At 44.0% G+C, this 24,803-nt stretch overlaps 3 protein-coding genes, 1 long non-coding RNA gene and 1 other non-coding gene across 11 annotated transcripts in view; 1 reads left to right on the top strand and 4 right to left on the bottom strand.

Annotated features, from left to right (window-relative positions):
- Window positions 1–7,605, top strand: LOC104932692 (transmembrane protein 41A-B). Its single transcript, XM_010747985.3, has 5 exons — window positions 1–691; window positions 4,702–4,852; window positions 4,940–5,101; window positions 5,753–5,891; window positions 5,969–7,605. The coding sequence occupies exons 1-5, from the start codon at window positions 546–548 to the stop codon at window positions 6,202–6,204; spliced, it is 834 nt and encodes a 277-aa protein (XP_010746287.1). The 5' UTR covers window positions 1–545; the 3' UTR covers window positions 6,205–7,605.
- The window catches only part of LOC113744345 (uncharacterized), a 23,705-nt gene continuing 6,491 nt past the window's right edge, over window positions 7,590–24,803 (bottom strand). For both annotated transcript variants that reach the window (XR_003461461.1, XR_003461462.1), the window contains exon 2: window positions 7,590–7,783. This is a non-coding gene — a long non-coding RNA (uncharacterized LOC113744345). The remainder of the gene's footprint in view (window positions 7,784–24,803) is intronic.
- On the bottom strand, window positions 8,100–18,820 carry LOC104932691 (integral membrane protein GPR155). 4 transcript variants are annotated; one of them, XR_003461458.1, is made up of 22 exons: window positions 18,640–18,792; window positions 15,355–15,559; window positions 15,127–15,274; window positions 14,913–15,042; window positions 14,636–14,814; window positions 14,408–14,560; window positions 14,261–14,328; window positions 13,998–14,169; window positions 13,007–13,162; window positions 12,844–12,927; window positions 12,640–12,763; window positions 12,475–12,559; window positions 12,303–12,390; window positions 11,585–11,801; window positions 11,448–11,504; window positions 11,186–11,355; window positions 11,001–11,096; window positions 10,481–10,545; window positions 10,258–10,395; window positions 9,212–9,692; window positions 8,912–8,938; window positions 8,100–8,807 (listed from the first exon to the last, which is right to left on the bottom strand). XR_003461458.1 is itself a non-coding variant. In XM_019274137.2 (20 exons), exons 2-20 carry the CDS (start codon window positions 15,510–15,512, stop codon window positions 9,302–9,304), a joined length of 2,679 nt encoding a protein of 892 aa, XP_019129682.2. In that variant the 5' UTR covers window positions 15,513–15,559; window positions 18,640–18,792; the 3' UTR covers window positions 8,100–9,301. The 4 variants fall into 4 exon arrangements, 2 of the variants coding, with proteins under 2 accessions (XP_019129682.2, XP_019129683.2); XR_003461457.1 differs by having other exon boundaries at window positions 8,100–8,938; XM_019274137.2 differs by having other exon boundaries at window positions 8,100–9,692.
- trnas-cga (transfer RNA serine (anticodon CGA)) lies at window positions 19,139–19,220 on the bottom strand. Its single transcript has one exon. It is a non-coding gene; the product is annotated as a tRNA-Ser (tRNA).
- Window positions 20,448–24,803, bottom strand: part of wipf1b (WAS/WASL interacting protein family, member 1b) — a 22,847-nt gene continuing 18,491 nt past the window's right edge. For all 3 annotated transcript variants that reach the window (XM_027273519.1, XM_027273520.1, XM_019274139.2), the window contains 3 exons: window positions 24,517–24,741; window positions 22,637–22,756; window positions 20,448–22,553 (listed from right to left, as the gene is read on the bottom strand). In XM_027273519.1, coding sequence (XP_027129320.1) covers window positions 22,501–22,553; window positions 22,637–22,756; window positions 24,517–24,741 — 398 coding nt within the window. In that variant the 3' untranslated portion in view covers window positions 20,448–22,500. The remainder of the gene's footprint in view (window positions 22,554–22,636; window positions 22,757–24,516; window positions 24,742–24,803) is intronic.

The raw sequence follows: 24,803 nt of genomic DNA, 5'->3' as shown, positions 1-24,803 counted from the left end.
TGCTATTATAAATATATATATAAATTCACAGCTAAAGGGAAAAACCTGTATTATATATAGAATTAAGATCATAATTATTCATGTCATGGTTTCATAATCTGACCGTACGTGTCGCCCTCCAGTTGCCCACATGTACATGCTGAACTCCTGCAGAAAAGTTCATTAAAATCACCTTTAATGTTTCCTTTGGAGCAGATCTAATTAATTATTATTGATTAGGATATTTAAACATCTGAGCAGTGGAGTAGGGAGTGTGACAGCGGTGGTTTCTGCTGTCAGTGTTGCCTGAATGTCAGCAGTGTCTTTCCCCCTTTAAGAAAGTTGCTGGTCTCCAGTTGCCATGTGATCCGTCTCCCGAACTGCAGCCAGAATGTCACCCGTCATTCGGAGCCTCTTGCCCGGTAAGCGACACCTCCTCCGTGCTCGGTGTCGTCCAACTGAACCGCAACACGTCGACTTTTGTCCCTGTTAAATTCAGCCCGACTTTGCAGCAGAGTTTGCCCGTGAACAGAGGACTTTCAACGGGGGGAGAGTTAACAAACAACATGCGCTCCGTGGTGGGATTGGCAGCCATTGTGGCGACGGCGACCGTCTACCTCTACCTGCTGTCCACTCATCTCCCCCCGGGACCGAGGCACGTCCAGGCGGCCGGCGAGGAGGGCGAGGCCGGCGAGGAGCTCCATGAGTACAGGTAGGGTTAAAAACTTTATTCCAACTTAAATATTCTCTTTTTATTTATTGACTTGAAATATTATAAAGTGACTTATTTGGCTATAAAATCGAGTTAAAGTGATAAAATAACATACTAGTACTTATACTCGAGTATATACTTATATTTTGACTACATATTGGTGCCAAATATAATATTTTTTACTCCACTACTTTCATTTATTTACATAGCAGATTAATATGAATAACAAAATTATTATGACGGATTATTAAAATCAAATTACGTATTTATAAGTATAATCCAATTATGTAATGTATAATGCACCATAAGTGCTACTTTTGGTACTTTACAGTAAAAACTGGCAGCTGTTGTTGCCAAAATTTTACCATCATAGATGTGGTTATTAGTGCTGTTGCTTTTACCTTTAAGTGATTTTACATAATTTACATGAAAATACCGTATAAAACAAAAACTCTTTGCCATGGAATATTAGTGTTTTTAGTGTTTCACTGTAAAATGAACAGTCTCCAGTATCAAAGATTGTTTTATTATGTATACGTTTCCTTAAAATGGTGCATAAATAAATAAATGTTTGCCATGAGACTAATATTACGGTAAAAGGACAGTACTGTTGATCTCATGTTTAAGGTTGGCTTTTTATTCTATATTTTCAAATGTTTTGCCACATAATGAAAATACAGAATGAGCGCTGTATAAAATAAGATAAAGGTTTGCCATTAAATATCAGCGTTTTACTGTTTTTTAAAATGGTAAAAAGCTGGCATCTGTAGTTAACAGAATTTGACAGTAATAAATACAGTAGAACTTTTTCTGATATTACGGTAAAAGTATATTAGTACTGTTGATTTTACGGTTGTCATTTTATCATATTTTACCAAATAAATACAAGATTTTTCATAAAAACAAACATATTTGACATAAAAATACTGTATAAAACAAAAGGTTTGCCATTGAATATCGCAGTATATTTTTAAACTTTCAGCATTTGTAGATCTGACGTCTGCTGGTTGTTGGTGTATTACTGTTGTTTTCCGCATCCTCACAGTAACCTGAACATCAACTGGTTGAGAAACTAAAATCACCCACAGCCACGATTGGAAAACTTTCTTTCCAGTCTTCACTTTCCGTGTGTCCGCCCTGTAATGAGGCAGTATATACTCTGTCATCACATCATATTTTGAGGTTCAAACAAAGAATCTCTCCTCAGGTTGTTGAAAAAATAAGAAAAAATCATTTTACGAAGCAGAAATTCGTCCCTCAAAGTGTTGCAGTCAGTGCGACTCCTCGTATTTACCCTGAAACCCCCTTTAGAGATTTGAAACCACTCGACTTGTGACTCACTGACTTTATTTACCTTCCTCTTTCCCAGAGCATGCTGGGATAACATCCCTGTGAGGGTGCATGTAAGTGAATGAAATGAATCCTGCAGATATTTATCATATACTTGAATTAGACTTGTATCGATCCATTGTATCGATAATGTCTTTTATATTCTCCGTCTTCTCTGTACATTTCGGACTGATCACATTACTCAGAGAATGTGTGTGTGTGTGTGTTCGAGCTCTTTTATGCATTAGTGCATATGAGTCAAGTGGCATGTTGTAATGTGCCAGACAGTCAAGTGTGAGGTCGTCTGGGGATGATAGAATAACGCCGACCAAGACACTCTGAAGCCAAGAGCAGGACCCATCTGTGTGTGTGTGTGTGTTTGCACCCATTAAACTGATATTACTCATGTTACACTGTTACTGTTTAGTCATTTAAACGTTACCCCGTTGGCATCGTACTTTCCCAGTCATGCATGTGACCTCGGTGTTATCTGTTAGGTGTGATGCACAGGAGGACACATTAACACCCGGAGTACAATAATCAGTTAGTAATTATACTCCCGATTTTTACTCTATTACTTAGTGTTTGCTGTTAATGGACTCATTTTTTGTGCAACACGCACTCATACAAATCTACATTCTGTGATCTGTTAGTTGTTTTGTTTTGGGTGAAATTATGACGTCGGCTGTTCTTAGTCGTTCAGCTCATCTGGTCATCTAAATCTGAGGAAACTGGACTTGGTTGGAGATTCGTGAAGACGTTTCACCTCTCGTCCAAAAGGCGTCTTCAGTTCTGACTGACTGGTGGTGAGATCTGAGTATTTAGCTGTTGTTGGAGGCCTCATGTGGCGCCAACGACCATCGTTTGTGGGCTCGATGATGGTCGTTGAAGGCTTCTTCTGACTCTAACGGCGATGGACGATGGTCGTTGAAGGCCTCATATGACGCCAATGAGCATCGTTTGAGGGCTCGATGATGGTCGTTGAAGGCCTTGTTTGACTCCAACGACGATGGACGATGGTCGTTGGAGTCACACGAGGCCTTCAACGACCATCGTCCACACCGGAGCTCAGGTGACCTGAACGACATTCATCACAACACAAACGATTAGCACTAACAAATCAAGTGGAAACAATAACCTGATTATCCCGCCTCGGCTCAATACTCGGATCTCCCTACCAGTCAGTCAGAACTGAAGAAGCCTCTATTTTATGTTCATTTATTTATAATTTGTTATGAACATTTGCGAGTTTCATCTTATGAGATCGCTGCTTTACTTAAATCACAGTAAATTAACTGTCATCTTTTATTTCTGGGCTGCTTGTCAGTTGGATGGCATCTTCGGCTCTTTCTGACTTTTTATAGTCTCACCATAGTGTTTATTACTATGTGAACATAATCGTTAATTGTAGCCGTAGTTGCTTTGAAACCTTTGCCAACATTTAACCTGATACGACTGGCTTCTTAGCCCGCTGTATGTGCAAAGAGAGACTCTCTCATGGGGTTAAACGAAATTAAAAGTGCCCACGATGACACATTTCCCTCCTTAAATACAGCGCATACATTCGTGCAGTTTCATGTATCTGAGCGCTTACGCATCGTCGACCTGCTGACCAATAACGGGACAGGATGTTTGTGCGCTGACCACTAGAAACGAGGAATGCTGAGTGTCAGAGCAGGTGGGAGAGGAAGTCGGCATCTTGAGTTTCAAGGGGGGATTTTACTGTGTGTGTGTGTGTGTGGGGGGGACCCTCTACTCAAGCCTACAGGCAGCGACACTATTTCTGTCCTTCAATCGAATGTATCCTGTTACCCTCCCACACACACTGTCTACTCTCTTCTTTCTCTTTACATTTGCAGGCATGTTTTGTTGTGTCAAGATTGTTTCACTCTAATTAAAAAAAAGACAACTTACCACTGACAGTATAAAGAACGGACGGCGTATCTGTGACGTCACCCACAGGTTGTGAAACTCAGTGTGGTAGCTCTAGCCGCCATGTCCTGCCTCTTCCGCTTCCAGGCTAATCTAAAAATGGGCAATGACGTGGATCATCGGCGGACCTGAGGCAAAACCAGAGAGCCAGAACCAGTGTGTCAGACTTCAGGATTAGGGAGGCCTTTATAGGGTGGCGCACACCGGCCCAGGTATGGCTCGTATAACTGATGAACCCTCCATCAAGCATCTGCAAAAACTCTACAAGGAGATAAACAGGGACACCTAGTGGACAAAGATCAGGAATCCCAGCAGACCCCACGACAGAAACACCCATATAGTAATACCCAGTACTAAATACCGTTACAGTTTACCAATATCTACAACCATTCCTACGCATTTCCCGGCGCCTGGAGAGACAACTTTAAGACCGATAAGGGAAGCAGACATAAGGAAAAGGCATTGGCCACCACATTTTCTGAGCCTTTCAGTATCTGTGGTTCAGACAACACAAATAATTAAGGAAGGTCATTGGGTTACGATCCTTATAAACCACCAGAGGAACACTGGAACTGACAGAAACTTCAAGGTGTTGTAGTTTAACTGTTCCTAGAGAGAAAACTCACAGGATGCTCGACAACATTTAGGCACATAACTGGTTTTCCTAAACATGGCTCCAACAATGCGTAAGGTCTTCTCAAAGGTTGATTTGCTAATTCAAAAAGTGTCTGTTGTGTCTTTCCATCCAGGCTGAAGTTCCCATCAGACCTGGACGAGTTGCGGGAACTGGCAGAGATGCTCAAGTTTTATAAAAGAGAACATCATGGCTACGTTCTGCTGCTGTTCTGCAGCGCCTACCTCTACAAACAGTCCTTCGCCATACCGGGCTCCTCCTTCCTGGTGAGTACATACTTTACCGTACACGATACATAAAACAGTTCGGCCTTGTGGAATTCATAGTGTCTATACCTTCCTCCTCCTTTTCAGAACATGCTAGCTGGTGCGATATTCGGGCCCTGGGAGGGCCTCGTGTTGGCCTGCTTGCTCACCACTTCAGGCTCCACCTTCTGCTATCTGCTCTCCTCAGCGTTTGGAAAACAGCATGTGGTCCGGGTCTTTCCTCAGAAGGTGGCCCTGCTGCAGAGGAAGGTACGCATCTCCAAACCAAGCAGCTAATATCACTGACTAGTCCAACAGCAGTCAGCCCAGCCTGCCGTCTGTCTTTCAGCCTTTTATTTCACCAAGCTCTCACCAACCAATAAAAATCAGTCCCAGATTAGCTTTTTCTTAGCTTCCCCAGCTTCCCCCAGCTGCTTCTGGCACGACACCCTCCTTGTCCACGTCCCCTCCTCTTTCCGAACTGAAAACAACAATTTAAAGTGACATTGCATAGAAATTGGTTTTCTTCCAGTTTAGCCCAGCTCTGCCTCTGTTTTTCAGGATTTCACGAAACTAAAGTCAGTCCAGAATTTACTTGCTCGCTCACTCACTGTCGCCCAGCTCAGGTTCTGGCACGACACCGCCTCCGCTCCCCGTCAGGTGGTCCAAAACACCTGTGGTACAAACACTAACACTCCCCCGGTGCTCTGAGCTCACAGTCCAGGCAGCCCGGCTAACAAACTGAGTTAACAGCAGCTACAGTTGGCAGCAGTTTACATCACGGTCCATCAGGAAACTCTGTAAATCACAGAGATGCTGTAAACGTTACATATTTTCTCCCGAATGACAGTGTAGCACCAACATGCTTTAAACTCCTCTTCCTCTTCCTTCTCCTCCTCTTCTTCCTCCTCCCTCTGCCAGGTGGAGGAAAATCGTAGCAGCTTGTTCTTCTTCCTTCTTTTCCTTCGTTTCTTCCCCATGACTCCTAATTGGTTCCTTAACATCACCTGTCCTGTTCTCAACATCCCCATGCCAATTTTCTTCTTCTCTGTCCTCATAGGTGAGACTAAAACACACATTTAAAGAAAAACACAACGTAAACTGACACAAACACTTAACTGCTGCTTTCTCCCACAGGTTTGATCCCCTACAACTTCATCTGCGTCCGCACGGGCTCCATCCTCTCTGAGATCTCCTCCCTGGATGACATCTTCTCCTGGAGGACGCTGGCTCAGCTCCTGGCCATCGCCCTTATGGCTCTCGTCCCCGGAGCGCTCATCAAACAGTACAGCAAGACTCACCTCAAGGTAGACGGGATGGACAGTAATGGACACAGCCAGGCCGAGATCAAGCAGGACCGGAAGAGACGGTGATTCTGGTTTGGTTTGAATCCCAAACAGAAGAACTGAGACACGTCATGCTTGAAGTATGACGTTTGGTCACGTTACACCGCAATTCCTCAAAGGTCTTTCTTGCCGTTGCGACTCCGTCGTGGCACATTTAGGACTCGTTATCGAGTGCGTCTCGTCTTAAAGCACTTACACGTGTGTCTTAATGTACAGTACCAGTCAAAAGTTTGGACACGCCTTCTCATTCGATGTTTTTTCTTCAAACTTATGAAAGAACACGTACGATTGTAGTGTCGCACTTACGTCTGCTGTTGTCCGTGATTTATTGTTCAAGTTTGAAAATGTACCGTTTAATTTTTTAATCAGTATTTTGTAGCGCGAGTCTTAAACTGTAAAAAGAATACGAGCATAGCAAGAACTCTAAAGTCAGGTGCTTTCTACAGATCTGTTATTTTAAAAAAAAGGTATTTCTTGGTTTTACATTTTTAAGACGGCTAAAAAAAAAGAAAATCCACAGTCACATTTTAAGTTAGCCAATCAATCTTTGGAGAGAAAAAGGTTAGTTAACTAGCTGGTTAACCTTCAGCACTCATTAGCTACTAGCTACTTAATGTTTTTCTCTAGAGTAAATGGCTAGTTAACTAGCTGGTTAATCTACAAAGCTCATTAGCTACCTAGTTGGTTAGTGTTTTGGCTGGTTAACTAGTGGGCTACAGTGGAAACATTAGCAATGTCAATTGTTAGTTAGCTGACGTTTTCTAATGACTACTGTAGATTAGCCAACTAGTTAACTAACTAACTAACTAATTAACTTGCTCTGTAGCAAAACACTAACAACTAGCTAGCCAACGATTGGTTAGTGAGCTAGTTAGCTAGCGTTTAGCTCACACAAGCTATCAGATATAGCTTTAATGAGCACTGTAGATTAGTTAGGCTAGGTAACTAGCCATTTATCTAAACACTAACCAACTAGCTAAAGACTGATTAGTAAGCTAACATTAGCTAACTGAAGATGTGACTATACATATTTTTTATTTCTTTATTAGCGTAAGCTCAATCTTTTTAAAAATGTATTTGTAATATTTTAGACATTAAATATTACTTCATAGCCCGACAGTGAAGTTCAGGATTTTTATAGTTACGGTGTTGGAGCCATATTTTTTTATTCGACCCAAAGTGCCAAACATCCTGACTTCATGTGTTCACTTCTCGGAGGCTAAATAAAACAAATTTAAGATCTTCAGGGTCGTCTTATGAAAACAGTGGCAGGTAAAGAAATGTTCGCTTCAGGTCTCAGGATGAGAGATTTTTGTTCTTTGACCAAAGAAAGTTCAACATGTGTTTTGGTTTTTTTTTTTGTCTTTTTATTGTTTTTATTGCTTCAGTTTGAATAAAAACAGAATCAATAATTGTGGATGCAGACAGTTTATTTGTGCCTTCCTTTTGTCCACGCAAAGTCATCGACCCTGATTGATTTACAGCAACACGGACAAAAACATCCACAGTTACACCTCACGGTAAAATCTCTCTCAGTGCTTTCCTACACTTAAAACTCAAAGACGTTTTTATTCATGCATACAAACACACACACACACACACACCCCTTTCACATTGAGGCAGGCCTACGGAAAGCCAACCAGTTCAAATATACACGACTTTCAACACGTTAACCGAGACGTTAATTGTCGTTGACGTACTGATAGTTACGTATATATCTTTCCACACAGGCAGGCACTCATTTTAACGAGTCAGTAAACACAAAGATCTGAAGTTGACTGCACGAACTTAAACGTGGCGTCAGTCGGTAGAAGACGCACAGATCGACATACGTGCACATATTAAGCTTCAGGTAGAAGGTCACGGGTTAAAGTTGATCGTCTTTGTCTCATGTATGTGCATCCAGACGACTTTGACACTCGAATCTGGTAGGTGTGGTGCAGTCAGTAGTGGTTCAGTTCAGAGATTTTAGCCTAACTTTGATTGATTTAACAAGATTAAAATTAAAAATGTAGTGTTTTAGATCTAAAATTTATCATTTAGCTGCATGTTTTTGAGTATTTCAGGTCGTAAGAAGTGTTGCGTTCAGTGACGTGACAGCGGTGAGTTGCATAATTAAAAATAATAATAAATTCAGTCAGTGCAAAAAGTTCAGTGCTGCTCCGAGTCATGCGAGCAGTCCACGTTAGACCAGAGAGAGTTTTAAAAGACACGGCGTGCAAAATATCAAATACTGGTACGACGGGCGGATTCCTCCGTGAAACAGCGAGCAGCTCCTCGGCTAAATGATACGACATTTCAGTAAAGACGACCTGGTCCGGAGATGAAGAAGTATCAGCACGGGGCGACAACCACCATGAACGGCCTGAGAAACTCACCTTCAGATATACCACGTGAAACCTGACACTTCCTAAGCCCCGCCCCTTTGCGTCGCGGTCAGAACGTCATTTAACGAACCGCTTTCCTGGATATGCTACATGCTACATGTTAGCTCATCTAAACGCTAGCTAACTAGCTAATATATATCAATCGTTAGCTAGCTACTGTTTTAACTAGTTAATTACAGCCGTAGATCAGCTAACTAGCTGTAAATTAACCTTTGGCTCTGTAGCAAAACACTAGTTAACTAGGTAGCTAAAGCTAGTTGGCTAGCATTTTGATAACATTAGTTGTGCCTTAGAAAAAAAACACAAGCTAACTAACTAGCTAGCACTTTGCTATCAGATGTAACCCGCTAGCTAATGACGGCTGGAGATTAGCTGGTTAGTTAATTAGCCTTTTGCTCTAGCTAGCCAGCAATTTATTAGTAAGCTAGTTAGCTACTGTTTTAACTAGTTAATTACAGCCGTAGAGTAGCTAACTAGCCGTAGATTAGCGTTTTGGCTCTGTAGCAAAACACTAGTTAACTAGCTAGCTGAAGCTAGTTGGCTAGCATTTTGATAACATTAGCTTTAAGATGTAACACGCTAGCTAATGGCGGCTGGAGATTAGCTGGTTACTTAATTAGCCTTTTGCTCTAGCTAGCCAACAAGCTAGTATTTTGCTACATTAGCTGACTTGAGATGTTTGTGGCTAACTGCACCATAAGGCACTTTCAGTCATGGTGGTTGCCGTTGTGTACCCCTCACCTCACTTCACATGTTCTGGGACCGTCCCTCCCCTCCGTGGTGAAGCGGTACAGCAGCGTGGGTTCCTCTCTGAAGCTTCGCCGTCCCGTCAGGTGATCTAACACTCCTCCCGCCTGAAGACGAGCGGCGTACAGACGGGCTTCGGCTCGCCCGCTGCACAGGCCCCGCTCGACCAGCCAGTCCACCAAGTCGCTGCCCAGAAACACGCCTTCGAAACGGGGATGCAGAGCGTGATCATGCTGGTGTAGGTCATGGGGATTGGTTGGATTTCGGTGATTGCGGTGTGGGTTCTCCGACTCGCGGTTTAGCTGCTCCTGAGGATCCTGATGTGGGTGTAGGTGCCGGGGCTGATGGGAGGTGGAGTCTCCTCCTTCTCCTCCTTCAAACCTGGAGGAGTGTCAGAGGAAGGATTCACCTGTCGGAGCACTCACACTCTCCCCTGAGCCACTAGATGGTGATAGAGGAGCAACAAGAGGAAGAGAGGAAGAGGAGGAAGGAAAGGAGAAGCATGAATGAAGAGGAGGAAGGAGGAGGAACGAACAGAGGAGAAGAGGAGAGCATTTAATGTGTTAGTGTAAAAGAAAGGAGGAGCACCCGAGAAACATCCAGAGAGAGTTTAGTGAGCAGAGACGTACGTAACGTCACAACATCAACCTGTTTCCTGCTGCCAACTGTAGCTGCTGTCAGCTCAGTTTGTTAGCTGCTGTTAGCTCAGTTTGTTAGCTGCTGTTAGACAATAGTAGCTCAGTTTGTTAGCTGCTGTTAGACAATGGTAGCTCAGTTTGTTAGCCGGAGTGTTTTGGGTGTTTTGGACCACCGGGAAGAAGAGGAAGTTTTCAGGCCCGGGGTGCCGGTGTTGTGACAGAACTGGAGCCATGCTCAGCAGCATCTATGGACATAATGGCAGAGGAGAAGAGTAGGACAGACTATAAACACAAGCTAGCACTCGTACCTGCGTGTGTGCACTATGTCTTGTACACACTGGTCCTTGTGGTAGCGGACAAACTGAGTACAGGTGAGTCTGACGTCCTCCGGTACACCTGACGGACTCGGACCGTCGCCGTCTCTGCCCTGCCACAGGCTGAGCAACCTGACACGCACACAGACGTTATTCGTCATCTAAAAAAGGAGAGCAACAAAATCTGGCAACGTGCTGACTGATCGAGAAGTCTAACCTCTTTTTGAAAGGAACGATGATGAGATGTCTGTCCAGACCGAAGATCCCGAAAGAGAGAAAACCCTGAAGAGGACGAGAGGAGACTAGTTAGCAACACAACACTAATATAAGCTAGTTAGCTAGCCATCAGATGTAACTAGCTAGTTAACTTAGCCAATGATTGGCTAGTTGGTAGCGTTGGCTAGTTAACTAGCCTTATTCTTGGTAGTTAATAGCATTAGCTAGTTAACTAGCCTTATTCTTGGTAGTTAGTAGCGTTAGCTAGTTAACTAGCCTTATTCTTGGTAGCAAAACACTAGCAACTAACTATCCAATGATTGCTTAGCGAGCTAGTTAGCAATCATTGGCTAGTTAGTAACGTTAGCTAGTTAGTAACGTTAGCTAGTTAATAAAGTTAGCTAGTTAGTTGCGTTTTTTCCTCCCTTGAGCTGTCAGATATAACTAGCTAGCTAATGAGCACTGTGGATTAGCCAGCTAACTAGCAACAGCTAGCGTTTGGCTAACATTAGCTCCGGTACCTGTCCGTAGTTCGCCACAGCGCAGAAGAACTGCAGCTCGAGGTAAAGTCTTCCTGGATCTTTGTTGAACAGCCACCACAGACAGCTGGACAGGTTCTACAGACAGACAGACAGACAGACGTCAGGATGCTAACGAGCTAAATGCTAACGGCACATTCACACTTGAGTGAGCGTTTCGTCCTCACAGCGAGCAGGCTAACGGAGAGCAGCAGACAGAGCAGGACGTGTCTGACAGTCTGTTTGTCGTCGGCGGTGGTGGTGGTGGTCGGAGGCCCGGGTGGAGGCAGGTTCAGCGGCTGCTCGGAGGAGGAGGATGAACCCAGCAGCTGGCCGTCACACAGCGCCCCACTGTGGCCTGGAGGACGACACAAACACACAACTGATGTAAAAAAACTAAAAAAATCAAGGACACCTGGGTGATTCTGGCTTTGGTTTGTTGGTTGTTACCTGTGCTGGCTATCATGTCAGGTAAACTCTGCAGAGGAGAGAGAGCGTGGAGGGGGTCTGCCAACACGGACAGAGACAGATTATTACTACAGATCACCAGGAGCACGAACGTTCAGAGAACTTTCACTCAAAGCTACCTGAGTTGATGCTGCAGGCAGGTGAATTCACCGTCTGTTGTTGTTGTTGTTGCTCTTCCAGGCCTCCGGGGGCCCTTAGCTCATCGCTGATGCCCGTTACGGCAGCTCTGCTCAGGGCCTGGTAGCCTCTCTGCTCCCTGTCTCCCTGACTGAGACCCATCAGAGAGATCGCACCGAGGCCAAGGCTGACCGCGAGCACCACCGCCGTGCTGATGATCTGAAACGAGACGTCATTTAGTCAGTTTTGTGACCCACAAAGTGACGGCTTCATCCCGCCACAAGGTCGCAGTGTGAAGCTTGTTTGTTTTCGAACAAGCAGAGAAAGATCTACGAATAATCCCAAAGAATGTCCACTGAATGACACTGATTTCATGAAAGACGAGAGAGTAACGTTGACTTTTTCCACACATGAATTCATTGTAAAGTTTCCAAAGACACGACCTACAACAGCGGGTCACGGAGACAGAGTTTTATCTCCAAAGTTACAAAGACTGTTGAGGCGGCTGTAAAACAAACGGACACAAACCAAATGAAACTTCTTGTTGTCGTTATTTTGCAGCACAGACTGAAGTCCGGCTCAGAGCGTCTGTTTTTTATAAGAGCCGTGACGGAGGACGTCTCCGTCACTGAGGAGCTCTTGGATAAATAAATAAACCTAACCGTGGGATGAGTCGGTGGAGTGATGTGGAGGTTCATTCTGAGCTGATGTTTGTCTGACCTGAGCTCTGCCGTAGAAGAAGGCGGAGTCGATGGTGTCTGTCCTCTCTCCAGATATCAGAAGACCTCCAACCATCAGGAAGGGAACCCTAAACACACACACAAGACGATGTTGGAGATCACAGTTTGTAGTCCTGAGATGTTCGTGTGTGTGTGTGTGTGTGCAGACTAACCCCCAGCCCAGAATCATGAACACTCCTGGTCGAAGTCGCAGCAGATCGTCTCTGTTAGTCAGAGCCAGGCAGAGCGGGATTAGACCTGAAAACCACAAGCACATTAAATACAGCAGCGTGTGCACAACACGGAGGGAGGTGTGTGTACACAGATTTACTCTGTACCCGTCCAGATGTAGGTGCTGTACAGCGACCCGTACAGCATGGTGAACGTGAGGATTTTACCGAGGAGGTTGTCGTCTTTCTTCACCAGGAAGTTCCACAAGATCATGCTGACACACACCAGAAACTAGAAGACAACAGGAAGAGGTCAGAACGCCAACGACGAACCTGAGGGCATCACGACACGCTCACACCGACCACACCCACCTGAGCCAGGAAGAGGTTCAAGGCGAAGAGGTGAGGGAGTCTGTTAAACTTCCTGCTGAGCAGCATCACCACGATGGTCCACACCTGAGAGACCACACAGTCACGTGATTATTCATCAGTTTGTGTTCTTTACAGCTCTATATGCTTCGAGGTCACGTCTCACCAGAGCGACCAGGCTGACGATGCTGATGTTGAAGCTCACGTTCTCCAGCTCCGTCACCAGAGGCGTCGGGTCCATCAGAGGGATCGTTAACAACCAGGCTGACACGTACATGATGGGGGCGGACAGAAACGTGCTGATCACCATCCCTGACGTCACCTGAAGGAGAGGAAGACGTTTAAAGACACGACTGACAGAGTTAGGCTCAAACTTTCTATCCATCCATCAACCTTTGTGACCCCGGGTTGTGGTGGCAGCAGGTTTAACAGGATGCTCCACACCGCCTTCTCTCCAGCAACACATCCCAGCTCCTCCTGGAGGATCTTGAGGTGTTCCCAGGCTAAATGGACTATGTAGTCCCTCCAGCAGGTTCTGGGTCTGCCCTGGGGTCTCCTCCCAGTTAAAGGAAGCTCAGTTTGTATCCGCTTGTATCCGCAATCTCATTCTTTTTGTCACTACCCCAAAGCTCATGATCATAGTGAGGGCCTTTCGACTGCAGCAGGTTCTGGGTTTGCTTTGGCGGTGTCAGAACAGTTGGACCTCCAAATGATGGCGCCCAGATGTGTTTTTCTCGGGCACAAATCAAACTTTCCTCAGCTGACTCCAACACGCCTAACACAAGATGTGGTTTGATATGGTTTTGCTGACCGTGCCTGAAAAAGATTTGACTACTTGGCAGCGGTGAAAACAGACGAACGAGTTGCTGCTCCAGGCAAAGGAGTTCAAGTATCTCTGGGTCTTCTTCACGAGTGACAGGAAAATGGAGCGTGAGATGGACCGGCCAGTTGGTGAGTTGGAAGGCTTTTCCAGTCCATCTACGCTCCAATCTTCACCTATAGTCATAAGCTTTGAATTAAGCTTCCTCTAACCAGGAGGACCCAGAACTCGCTGGAGGGACTAGATAGTCCATCTAGCCTGGGAACGCATCAGGATCCTCCAGGAGGAGCTGGGATGTGTTACACCCTGCTAAACCTGCTGCATCATGGGTACTCACCACCTCTAGCTCCATGTTGTAGTGTCCGGCGTAGATGGCCACGCTGGGCGCGGTCGGGAAGACTCCGTACAGGAAAGCAAAGTTGGACAAACTTGTGTGGTTTGCGCTTGTGCTGTTCACTCCGACATCCAGAATGTCCACCATGTCTTTACAGACGAGCGGCATCACCAGGCTGGAGAGAGAGGCGGGAAGTAAACCTATAGAACTTCATGAAATCACCAATTAAACACAGTAGGGTCATTATCGAGGACAGACTTGCTTACAGTTTGGCTGTGATGAGGAGAATCAAGGCGACTCCGGTGTCTCTGGTTAGTTTTCTAAGCTGTCCGACCTGAAACAGAGACGTGATGAAGCTAACTAAACGTACATGTCAGGATCAACTCAACCAACGTCACAAAATACAAGCTGACCATCGTGAGGCCGAGGTAAAACAAGGCTGCCCCTCCGAAAGAGTTCGCCAGGCCGTCTATGAACTCTGACAGCACGGCGGGGATCTGCCGGTCCAGAGCGAAGTGAGCGACGATTCCTACGATCACCATGAAGACGACGGGGTTCTTCAACACCTGGAGACGAGGTAACTTTAAAGATCTTAAAGTTTAAAAGGTTCGTTATTCATCTTAAAACACACCACACGTTACCTGCAGGACTACAACTCCCACGATGCTCAGAGTGCTGTGCTGAGAATGGCTGGCCTGCCTCCACTTCTGCACCTCGCAAAGTGCGAAGCCGATCGGATTGAGGAGCATGAGGGAGACCGGAGCGACCAGGTAGATGTACTGGAGGTACTCAGGATACGTGCTGCGATACAAAGCATCGACTGGAAGTGTAGAGACAGACAAACAGAGAGACAGACAGGAGTGTATCTGTGTCTTAACTACAGCTGGATAAGGAGTAACATCGGTGTCGGTGTCTCACCTATCGGATATCCTAAAGCGAAGTCGTTGCTCTGAGTGGCGAAGATGGCGTACAGGCCGGCCTTGCTGTATCTGTTGTCCGGACTGGCCACCATCAGAGTGAGCACACACACCAGCACAAACACTGTCACCTACACACACAGGACAGAGGACAAATATACAAAATAAACACACCAGACACGAGTTTTTAAAAGTTTGGATATAGAGACACCGACCTTAGCGACCAGGACGCTCCACAGAAACGCCCAGATGACGTCTCCAAAGTCCAGCAGCACCATGTTTTTAAAGAGCAGAGCCGGGAGAGCGAACTTAGACACAAAGTTCCCCAAACCCTTCGCCTGGCTCTCCGTGATCATGTCCGCCCTGAAGGTGGGAATGAAAGATACATCCGTTAACGCACATAAAAGCCACACGAACTTTGGGGAAATGTCCAAGAACCGTACCTGCCGGCGATGTAGCCGCACAATATGATGCCGAAGCACTCGAGCAGAGCCGGGAAGAGCTTGTCGATAGACATGTGAGGCACCGCGGCAGAGCCCGGCAGGGCGTTACGGGATATGTTCTTCCCATGGATCAGGACGTAGTTGTTGGCGGCCTCCATGGTGACGATCGGAGGGGGTCGAGAGATGGTTGGGGGATATCAGCACCCTGGAGGAAGACAAGGACGGAAAAACAAGAGAGGGTTCAGTGAAAAGAGACAAATACAGAGCTGTTGTCCACGATGTCGAGATGTTTACGGTGTCGCTGGCTCTGATGCGGCAAACAACGGACTGGTAAAACATCTGCAACATCCTGCTGTACACATTAAAGCACCTGAGCTTGAGGAAGGCAGAGGAAGCTCATTTCGGCCGCTTGTATCCGCGATCTCATTCTTTCGGTCACTAGTCAAAGCTCATGACTACAGGTGAGGGTTGGGACGAAGATGGACTGGAAAAGCGAAACCCTTTTCCCGACAATGGTCCGGTACAGCGTCCACAGTGCCACCGGTCCATCTCACACTTCATCATCACACTTTCATCGTTTTCTGGTCTCAGACTTGGAGACTCTCATCCAGGCTGGTGGGGTCTACCTGGCTGGAGCTTCTCTTTGCATCAGTGCAGCTTTACGAGCTTTGTAATTAGGATTGCAAAATTCCGGGAATTTTCAAAACTGGAATCTTTCCATGGGAATGAACAGAAATTTATGGGCATAGACCGAGAATTTACTAAATTATGGTCATGTGATTTTCATTGTGTTGCTGCTGAGTTGCATGTTGGGTCCTTGGGCAGCTTCAGGCTGCTCACTGGTGTTTTCACCCAACCTTAGTGACAGTGAGTGCCATTTTTTGTCTATATACAATTTATTTATAATTTATCACCAGACAAGGCTCACATGTCCCAGGAATGGGTGGACCAAAGAACAAGTTCCCAGCTCCATTATTTTCTTTGTTAGGAAATTTCTCGTTATCTGAATTTTGCTGCCTTTTTAAAAGGGTCCCCCATGATACCTTTTTATTTTATGTGATATTGTATATTGGGAAATTAAAGAAGAGTACTAAACTTTGGCATACAGTGTTGTACTTTTACATAAATTCAATGAAAACTGTATTTTATCCAGGATATTATATCGGGTAAAATATACCCAACGTTAGTGATGGTGTTACTAATTTTAATGTTTCTAGGGTTAATTATAAACTTTGTCCTAATTCTTTCTTGGGTTTTAACTATTTAAAATAAAATAAAAAAGGAAACATCACAAAAAACACTTAAGGTCATGAAAATTAATTGAGATTTAGCAATTCAATGACAGATCCACCTTATTTATTGAAAAGTATCTGTATCTGCGATACTGGTCCGTATTTACTTGGTATCGGATCGATACCAAAATATGCAGTATCACACACCACTAGTGTGTATTACCCCGCTCTCAGTTCTGGTTCTGGATTATGTTCAGGAGCCCGCTAGTGACCCGAATTAAAAAATATATTATGATAATATGTCCTCTTTAAAGCCGCACTGTAAACCTGTGACCTGTTAAATCTAGAACAGAATTTAAAATTCTTCTCTTTACTAAATCTCTTCATGGTCAGGCACCGTCATATCTAAAAGAGCTCATGGTACCTTACTACCCCTCTAGAACACTGCGCTCTCAGGACGCTGGGTTCCTTGCGGTTCCTATAGTCTCCAAAAGTAGATTGGGAGCCAGAGCTTTCAGCTTATCAGGCTACAATTCTGGGTTCGGGAGGCAGATACAGTAGGGATGTAACGATGCATCGTGACACGATTAAAAATCGGTACAAATGCGTAACGACTCGCATCGGTTGACAGAAAAAATGAATCGCGATTCTTGGCAAATGGGAACCCGCACAGCGCGTGCTCTCACTGGTCAAACAGGCTTCCCGGCGCATTGCGTGAGCGTGGCGTATTTGGTCCATCCTGCATGCGACTTCAAACCCCACCGGGTGTTTCAGGAGCGACGCTTAGCCCGCCAGACTTTGTTTACTTGCTCAGATTTGGACATTTTCCCGGTGTATGTTCTTCTAAACATGCTTCTACACGTGCAAATATGCTGCGTAGTTAATCAGTTTCGCTTTTGTCTGTTTTTACGACTGGCAGTTTGCACGGGGTATTTTATTTTGAAAATCCACCGGATTCTCTTTGCTTTTTCTGTGTCTGGCTTCCGCCCGATCAAGGTGCTCTGTGGAAATTGACGTGTGCTGCTCGCAAGTTTTAATGTTTTTATTTTATTGTTATGTACAAAAAATGTGTCATATTAGACCCTGAATAGTATGTTAGGGTTAATGAGTAATGAAATGTTAGGATCATTTTAGTATGTACTTAAGTTCCCAACTTCATTGTAAGATTAATTTAAAGCTTCAGCTTAAAGCACATCACACCAGTTAACATCAGTTTACTGTGGGATTGTTTCTAAAGAAAGCAGATATTTGTCATGTGTTTTGTTGTTTAAAATGTAAGTTTCACTTTTTATAAGAGAACACAAACTGTTTGAGAGTTTCTGTAAAGAAAGATTTTTTTTCCTACAACTAAAAAGATAATTTTATTTGGTCATAATTTGTCTGTAGCTCATTTTGATTTTAAAAAAAATTGTGAAAAAATCGTATCGTGAACAAAAAATTGAGTGAGTTGAGTGTATCGTTACATCCCTAAGATACAGTCAATAGTTTTAAGAGTAGACTTAAGACTTTCCTTTTTGACAGAGTTTATAGTTAGGGCTGGCTCAGTTATGCTGCCATAGGATTAGACGCCCCCCCAGGATTATGCCTAGTCAGGCACGGTATTGGTTGAAGATGGAGTCACATCTCTTACTGAAAACTCTCTCTGTCTCTCATTGTCATTTTATCGGCCAATCTGTATAAACCAGTGCTGCCAGCTTCACCCAGGTGAGACAGGTAGAGAGCTGGAGCAGGTAGATTATGCTGCTGCTGTTGTTTCACGGTGCCCAGAATCCCTACTTACGCCCCTGTGCGTGAACGCACCGTTAGCTGAGTTAGCACGCCATTCAATGACAGGACACTAACACAACCTGACAACACTGTCACAACCTAAAACTAACGTTACGTGAACGTTAAACACACCAACCAGCTGTCACCGTTACCGTTAACGGCTACCCGACCGTTAGCGCGCTAGTATGCTAAAAACATCATTAACCCGGAGGGCGCGGTGGGACGTTACTCACATCTGGCACGGATTTATCGTTAAAAATGACTCGTCGCGGAGGTGTGTGCTTACCTGTGTTAGTTAGAAGACATCCCCGCTCGTGAATAGACAACATCCACGCGTCTTTGTGTTTAAACGAGCCCGTTTTTAGCTTGTTTTTGCCCCGTTCAGAGCCGAGAGGCTCCTGAATCTGACAGCTGAAAAACGTGACTGACAGGCGATTCGGCCAATCAGAGAAGAGATACGCTTCGAACGTCGCCCGTGATTGGATGAAATCGATGCTGCGTTCATGTGATCAGGTGGTGGGATGATTTAACGGCTACAAAGTGGAATAATATTTTTTTAAATTTTGTAATTTATCGGATAAATAGAGTCAAAATATCGATTCAGTTCAGAAGCAGGAGTGTCTTCAAAGGTGGAGAGAGTTTAATATTTTCTTTATTCGCCTGTAATATTGATTAAAACCCAAACATTTTCCTCTAGAAACTCAGAATATTACACTACAAGTCACAGTAATAATGGCAGTAAACCAGAAGTTCAATTATTTTATTGATTATATATTAACTAGCATCGCTGTGAGCAGGATTTGAACCTGCGCGGGGAAACCCCATTGGATTTCGAGTCCAACGCCTTAACCACTCGGCCATCACAGCACCCTCTTCCCCTCTGCCAACAGTCCATCCAGACTGCAAAGTTTCAGTCTGTGTTTGGATTCTTTGTATCTGAATATTATAAATGTGTAAATGTTTTTATATGATGTCCTCCGGCTGCTCCGCCTCAACTCTGTGATTTACAGAGTTTATGATGGACAGTGAAGTAAACGGCTGACAGCTGTAGCTGCTGTTAGCTCAGTTTGTTAGCTTCTGTTAGCTCAGTTTGTTAGCTTCTGTTAAATGTTAGCTCAGTTTGATAGCTGCTGTTAGCTCAGTTTGATAGCTGCTGTTAGCTCAGTTTGTTAGCTTCTGTTAGATGTTAGCTCAGTTTGATAGCTGCTGTTAGCTCAGTTTGTTAGCTGCTGTTAGCTCAGTTTGATAGCTACTGTTAGATGTTAACTCAGTTTGATAGCTTCTGTTAGATGTTAGCTCAGTTTGATAGCTGCTATTAGCTCAGTTTGTTAGCTTCTGTTAGATGTTAGCTCAGTTTGATAGCTGCTGTTAGCTCAGTTTGATAGCTGCTGTTAGCTCAGTTTGTTAGCTTCTGTTAAATGTTAACTCAGTTTGATAGCTGCTGTTAGCTCAGTTTGCTAGCTTCTGTTAGATGTTAGCTCAGTTTGATAGCTGCGGTTAGCTCAGTTTGTTAGCTTCTGTTAGATGTTAGCTCAGTTTGATAGCTGCTGTTAGCTCAGTTTGTTAGCTGTTGTTAACTCAGTTTGATAGCTGCTGTTAGCTCAGTTTGTTAGCTGATGTTAACTCAGTTTGATAGCTGCTGTTAGCTCAGTTTGATAGCTAATGTTAGATGTTAGCTCAGTTTGATAGCTGCTGTTAGCTCAGTTTGATAGCTGCTGTTAGCTCAGTTTGTTAGCTGCTGTTAGCTCAGTTTGTTAGCTGATGTTAGCTCAGTTTGATAGCTGCTGTTAGCTCAGTTTGATAGCTAATGTTAGCTCAGTTTGTTAGCCGTACTGTGAGTTCAGAGCACCAGGGTTATTGGTGTTTGTACCACCGGGAAGAAGGTTTACAGGCCCGGGGCTCAGCAGCCTCTATGGACATAATGGCAGAGGAGAAGAGAGCGAAGAGGACTCTGACAGAGGAAGCTAAGAAGAGAAAAGGAGAGAGTGAGCGAGCAAGAAGCTACCGGACAAGAGTAAATGTGGGACTGACTTTTAGTGGTTGGTGAGATAAAAGGCTGAAAGACATAAAAGTGTAAAATACGGGACCGTTGCGTCTTGTGTATCATGTATTGTCCAGCTTTATTGCACAAACATGTAAATGATGCATACTGTTTATCAGATAATACACAACAAATCACTTCATACAGTTCACCGTCCTTGTTTGATCACATGATCGTCTCAATGAAAACACATTTCACCCCGCGTGGATCCCGTAAAGCATTTTATTTATTCGCTGATGTGTCTGTATGATTGTCTCTAAGAAAAATGTAAATACACCCCGTATACAAAAATACGCTGGAAGCAGTGCCGGGTGAAGCAAATGAACATAATACTGACACATAACTTAAAATAATATTTGGATTAAATCTTACAGATACATACACAGGTCCTTCAGGGAGAGTAAAGGCAGCTTTATTTCTACTGTAAACCAAACGCTGCCGTAAACACCAGAACAAAGTCCTTCAAAACGTTTCCGTCATTAAATGTCACATTAAACAAATGAATCGTACCGCTCAGTGGAACGCACAAATATACAAACTGTGAAGGCACGTGTGGCTTTTGGTTTGGTTCCATGTCCTGATGATGTTTTAATTATTATTAAAGACACTTTGCTAAGAAATCGAGCTGCTGTATTGCTTCTTCTTTTTCTCTTACATCTACGTCTACATGTGATCCAGCCGAACAAACAAAATACATAATTTAAAAAGGCACAAAAGGTTCAAATTCCCTTAACTCACCTAAAAAACAGCCTGAAAGTTTCAATCCTGAATAGAAAAAAAAGGCACAAGGGAAACACTTGTTGTGGTTTTGGTTCGTTCAGAAGCATTTGGCCCGCCAGACTTTGTTAACTTGCTCAGATTTGGTCATTCGGTCGCGAGTAAGTACACTACTTTTAGCTGTTTAGGGTGTTTTATTTTGAAAATCGACCAGATTCTCTATGTCGTTTCTGTGTGTTGTGACTTCCAGGTAAAAAGTTTTACAATCTTTACAGTCTTCATGCTGCGGCGATGTTCTGAGCCGTCCATCCGTGACTTCAAACCTGACCAGAAGCGTTTCAAAAAGCGCCAGACTTTGTCAGCCTGCTCAGATTTGGTAATTTTTTGTGGTTTATTTGCTTCTGAAAGTAAGTTTTGGCTGATTTATTTGGAAAAATTGACCGGATTCTCTAAGCTTTTTCATGAAAGGCGCCACAACACTTCTGGTGGAATCACAATAATTGCCTAGAACGGACGCAATCAGCTCCACTGGCAGCCATGCACGATGTGATTGAGGCTTCATGCCGCGATGCTGTTTTGGTCAGCACCAGACTTTGTTAACTTGCTCAGATTTGCTCATTTAAGTAGGCTCCTTTTGGCCGTTCTTACAATCAGGAGTCTGCACAGTGTGTTTTATCTTGATCTGCACTGAGCTGCTTGATGCGAAGAGCCACTTTGCCCCAGCGCCTTCATCGTCTAGAACGGACGCGATCAGGTACATCGTGGCTGCGACGCTGTTTTCTCTCTCCAGACTTTGTTAACTCGCTCATTTGTCATTCCTTTCTCGCTTTATGTGCTTCTAAATATGTAGAAATGCTACGTCTTTAACGTGGGCGGCTCGTTGTGCCCGACACTGGCGCGTCTGGTGGGGTTAGAAACAATGACTAGCCGTACCCGGAATGGAGTTTATCCGTAAGACGTTGATCCAGCTTTATACATAACGCTGTGTAAACATGCTGGGAAAAACTCTTGTCAAGAGTTTTCTAAAAGTAAAATACATCGAACAAGCAAAGAATGAAGACGTTAGCTAACAGAAGAAGAAAATACTGTTCTGTGTGAGTGAGTCAAGTCAAGTTGAGTCTACAGCACGGTCGTAAAAACCTGAAAAGTGCCTAAAGAGGTGCAAGTTTTTTGTGTACCAGAGTATAAACAGGCTTTGGTTTTGCTGCTACGGAGGCACGTGACGTAAAGGCAGTCCGTTTACTTGGTCAACCATACTTCAGGTCCACGGATGAACCAATACACGGTGGGTAAAAAGCACAATGAGAGAGCGCAACAGAGAGAGAGCGAGGGGAAGATATGGAAACAGAGAAAGTAGTCCCAGGGTCGTGTTTTGCTGATGCGTCTTCTTCACCTGGGTACAGGAGGAAGAGGAGGAGCTCCTCTCTCCTTTTTACCAGAACCTAAAAGAAGCAAACAGAGGAGTTATTTCATTTGAATCCACCAGGTGTCGCCGTACAGCTGGATGAACTCAAAGGGTTGTCACCTCTGCCGCCACCGTCAGTCTTGCCGATCTTGCTGGGGTAAGTCTTCTGGAAGTGCACGTAGGGCTCGGGCGGAGGAAGGTCGGACAGCGGGTGGAAGTTGAATCGAGATTCCCACTCATCTGTTAACGGAGAGGAGAGGAGGTGAGTGGAAATCAAGTTGTTTCAGTCTAAAATACATCTTTAAAAAAAAAATTCTTTTTTGACAGATTTTTGACAGAAAGCAGCACAGTAGCAGCATTGTAACATCCGTAATCTACAAATATTGACCTCCACGTTCAGGATTAAGGTCAAAGGAGTTAATGCAGCGTTACGTATTTAGACACATGGATGATCCTCGATGTGATCTGCTGCACACGGATCGATCTGTAATCTTTTTGTGCTGCTACAGTCTGAATGCACCATCTCATCCATCACACCACTTGTAAAATGTTATTTTTTTTATTATTATTATTTGCACTTATCAATTACGAAGCATCATCCTTCCTCCGAGTAACACTTCCGAACTCACGTGTGGGATTATCAAAGGCACTCAGCTACTATTTTATATTTTATAACATGAACCTGTAAATATTCCTGACAATGACTTAATAAATCAATGAACTGTGAAAATGTTGGTTGTCAGTTATATGAACTCAAATACGGGAGCCCTAAGCCGTCATACATTCATATGAGTTTTAATTTAATTTGTTTTTTCGAGATCTCCAGTTATTTATGTCGTTACCGTTATCCCACGATAATGATATCATTAATTTTAGATCTCAAGAGAATTAATCAAACGTGAAAGGCCTAAAATTATTATTATTATTTTTCAACAGAGAAACATTTAGCTTCAGGTTTGATATGATGTGATATGAGAGTGACCTCGGCAGAGGTGGCAGGAGCAGCTGTAGGATCTCGAGCTTGAAGCTGCGTTACCGTGACAAATTTATCCACTCTGCTTCACTTATTATGAAACTAGCAGCTCGCATTATTTAGCAACGTTACTAATTCACGTTAATTTCACGATGAAGAACGACAAACCAATACTGTTCCCCTTTTTTTTATTATTTCCCTCAGATAGCGACTGGTCACGATACGTTAGACTGCATAACTCATTACATATTAATGCTTGCTTTAAATTCTAAATAAATAAATTATTTTGGTGAAAATTGGTGGACTCCCCTGCAGTAGCTCCGGTTGAAGACCCACTGTACTAGACTCTCCTTTTGTTTTCCCGAACACGGTAGCCGAGCAGGAGAGGTTAACACCGACCAGCAAACAAAGTATAATTTTCTCAAGATATCAAGAAAATTATCCCCTGATCTCGAGACATTTGTTATTTCGACATAATAACATAATTAAATTAACTTGTTATCACGAGGGATCCCGTACCGTACGTAATTATTGCATACTAACCAATCAAACTTTAATTATTGTGTTTAGGCTCCTACACGGTCCGTATTAAAAAGCACATTTTAATCTAACCATTATTCAAATCAGCAAATATCTGATTAAGTAAACACAGATTACAAAATACAGATTTCACTCAGTGGCTTTAAAGTTTGATACCAAGCACAGTAAAGAGTATTTATGTTTGAAATCTGTTTAACCAAATGATCACAGAATATTGTGTCTCTGGGAAACATTTGAGAGCTTTCATCAGTTCAATGGGATAAAAACAACACAAACGGGAGGTCAGTGGGTTTCTCTGCCATCACTGAACTCGCTTGAACTCGTGTTGTAAAAACAACACTGACTTCTCGAGTAGGAGAGTCCAGTTTGTGTTGACAGACTACAATGTTATTAGACCTCTGTTTGGCTCATTGAAACTGGCTCCCTTGACCTCCACAATCATATGATTCATACACTCGTGAACCAAACAACTTCTAACTTCACCCACCTTGTATCTGGTTGTGGTGAGAGTTTTGGAAGCCGTTGCCCATCGGTGGAAGAGGAGGAGCCCCTCCCGCCCCCGGTCTGTCCGGAGGGAGTGGAGGTCTACCGCCGGGTCCACCGCGAGGTGGCTCTGGACCTGGTCGTCCGATAGGAGAAGGAGCCGGCGATGACCTCACACTGCCCCCACCGACGCTACTACGCCCTGACGGAGGAGGTGGAGGAAGAGGCCCTTTTGGACATAGATGGAAAAACTGACGTTAGCGGACGAATTAATGATAATATGATATGGTG

This window comes from Larimichthys crocea, chromosome XXII (genome assembly GCF_000972845.2).
Source record: "Larimichthys crocea isolate SSNF chromosome XXII, L_crocea_2.0, whole genome shotgun sequence".
Lineage (NCBI taxonomy): Eukaryota > Metazoa > Chordata > Actinopteri > Sciaenidae > Larimichthys > Larimichthys crocea.
This window is presented reverse-complemented; position numbering and strand designations above follow the sequence as displayed.

Coding starts and splice junctions, on each gene's coding strand:
- LOC104932691 (XM_019274137.2), bottom strand. CDS start 15,512: ATGGAGGCCGCCAACAACTACGTCCTGATCCATGGGAAGAACATATCC. Junction 12,560..12,639: donor CAGCACCTACATCTGGACGG/GTACAGAGTAAA, acceptor TGTGGTTTTCAG/GTCTAATCCCGCTCTGCCTG. Junction 10,546..11,000: donor CTGTGGCGAACTACGGACAG/GTACCGGAGCTA, acceptor CGTCCTCTTCAG/GGTTTTCTCTCTTTCGGGAT.
- LOC104932692 (XM_010747985.3), top strand. CDS start 546: ATGCGCTCCGTGGTGGGATTGGCAGCCATTGTGGCGACGGCGACCGTC. Junction 5,102..5,752: donor TGGCCCTGCTGCAGAGGAAG/GTACGCATCTCC, acceptor TCCCTCTGCCAG/GTGGAGGAAAATCGTAGCAG. Junction 5,892..5,968: donor CTTCTTCTCTGTCCTCATAG/GTGAGACTAAAA, acceptor TTTCTCCCACAG/GTTTGATCCCCTACAACTTC.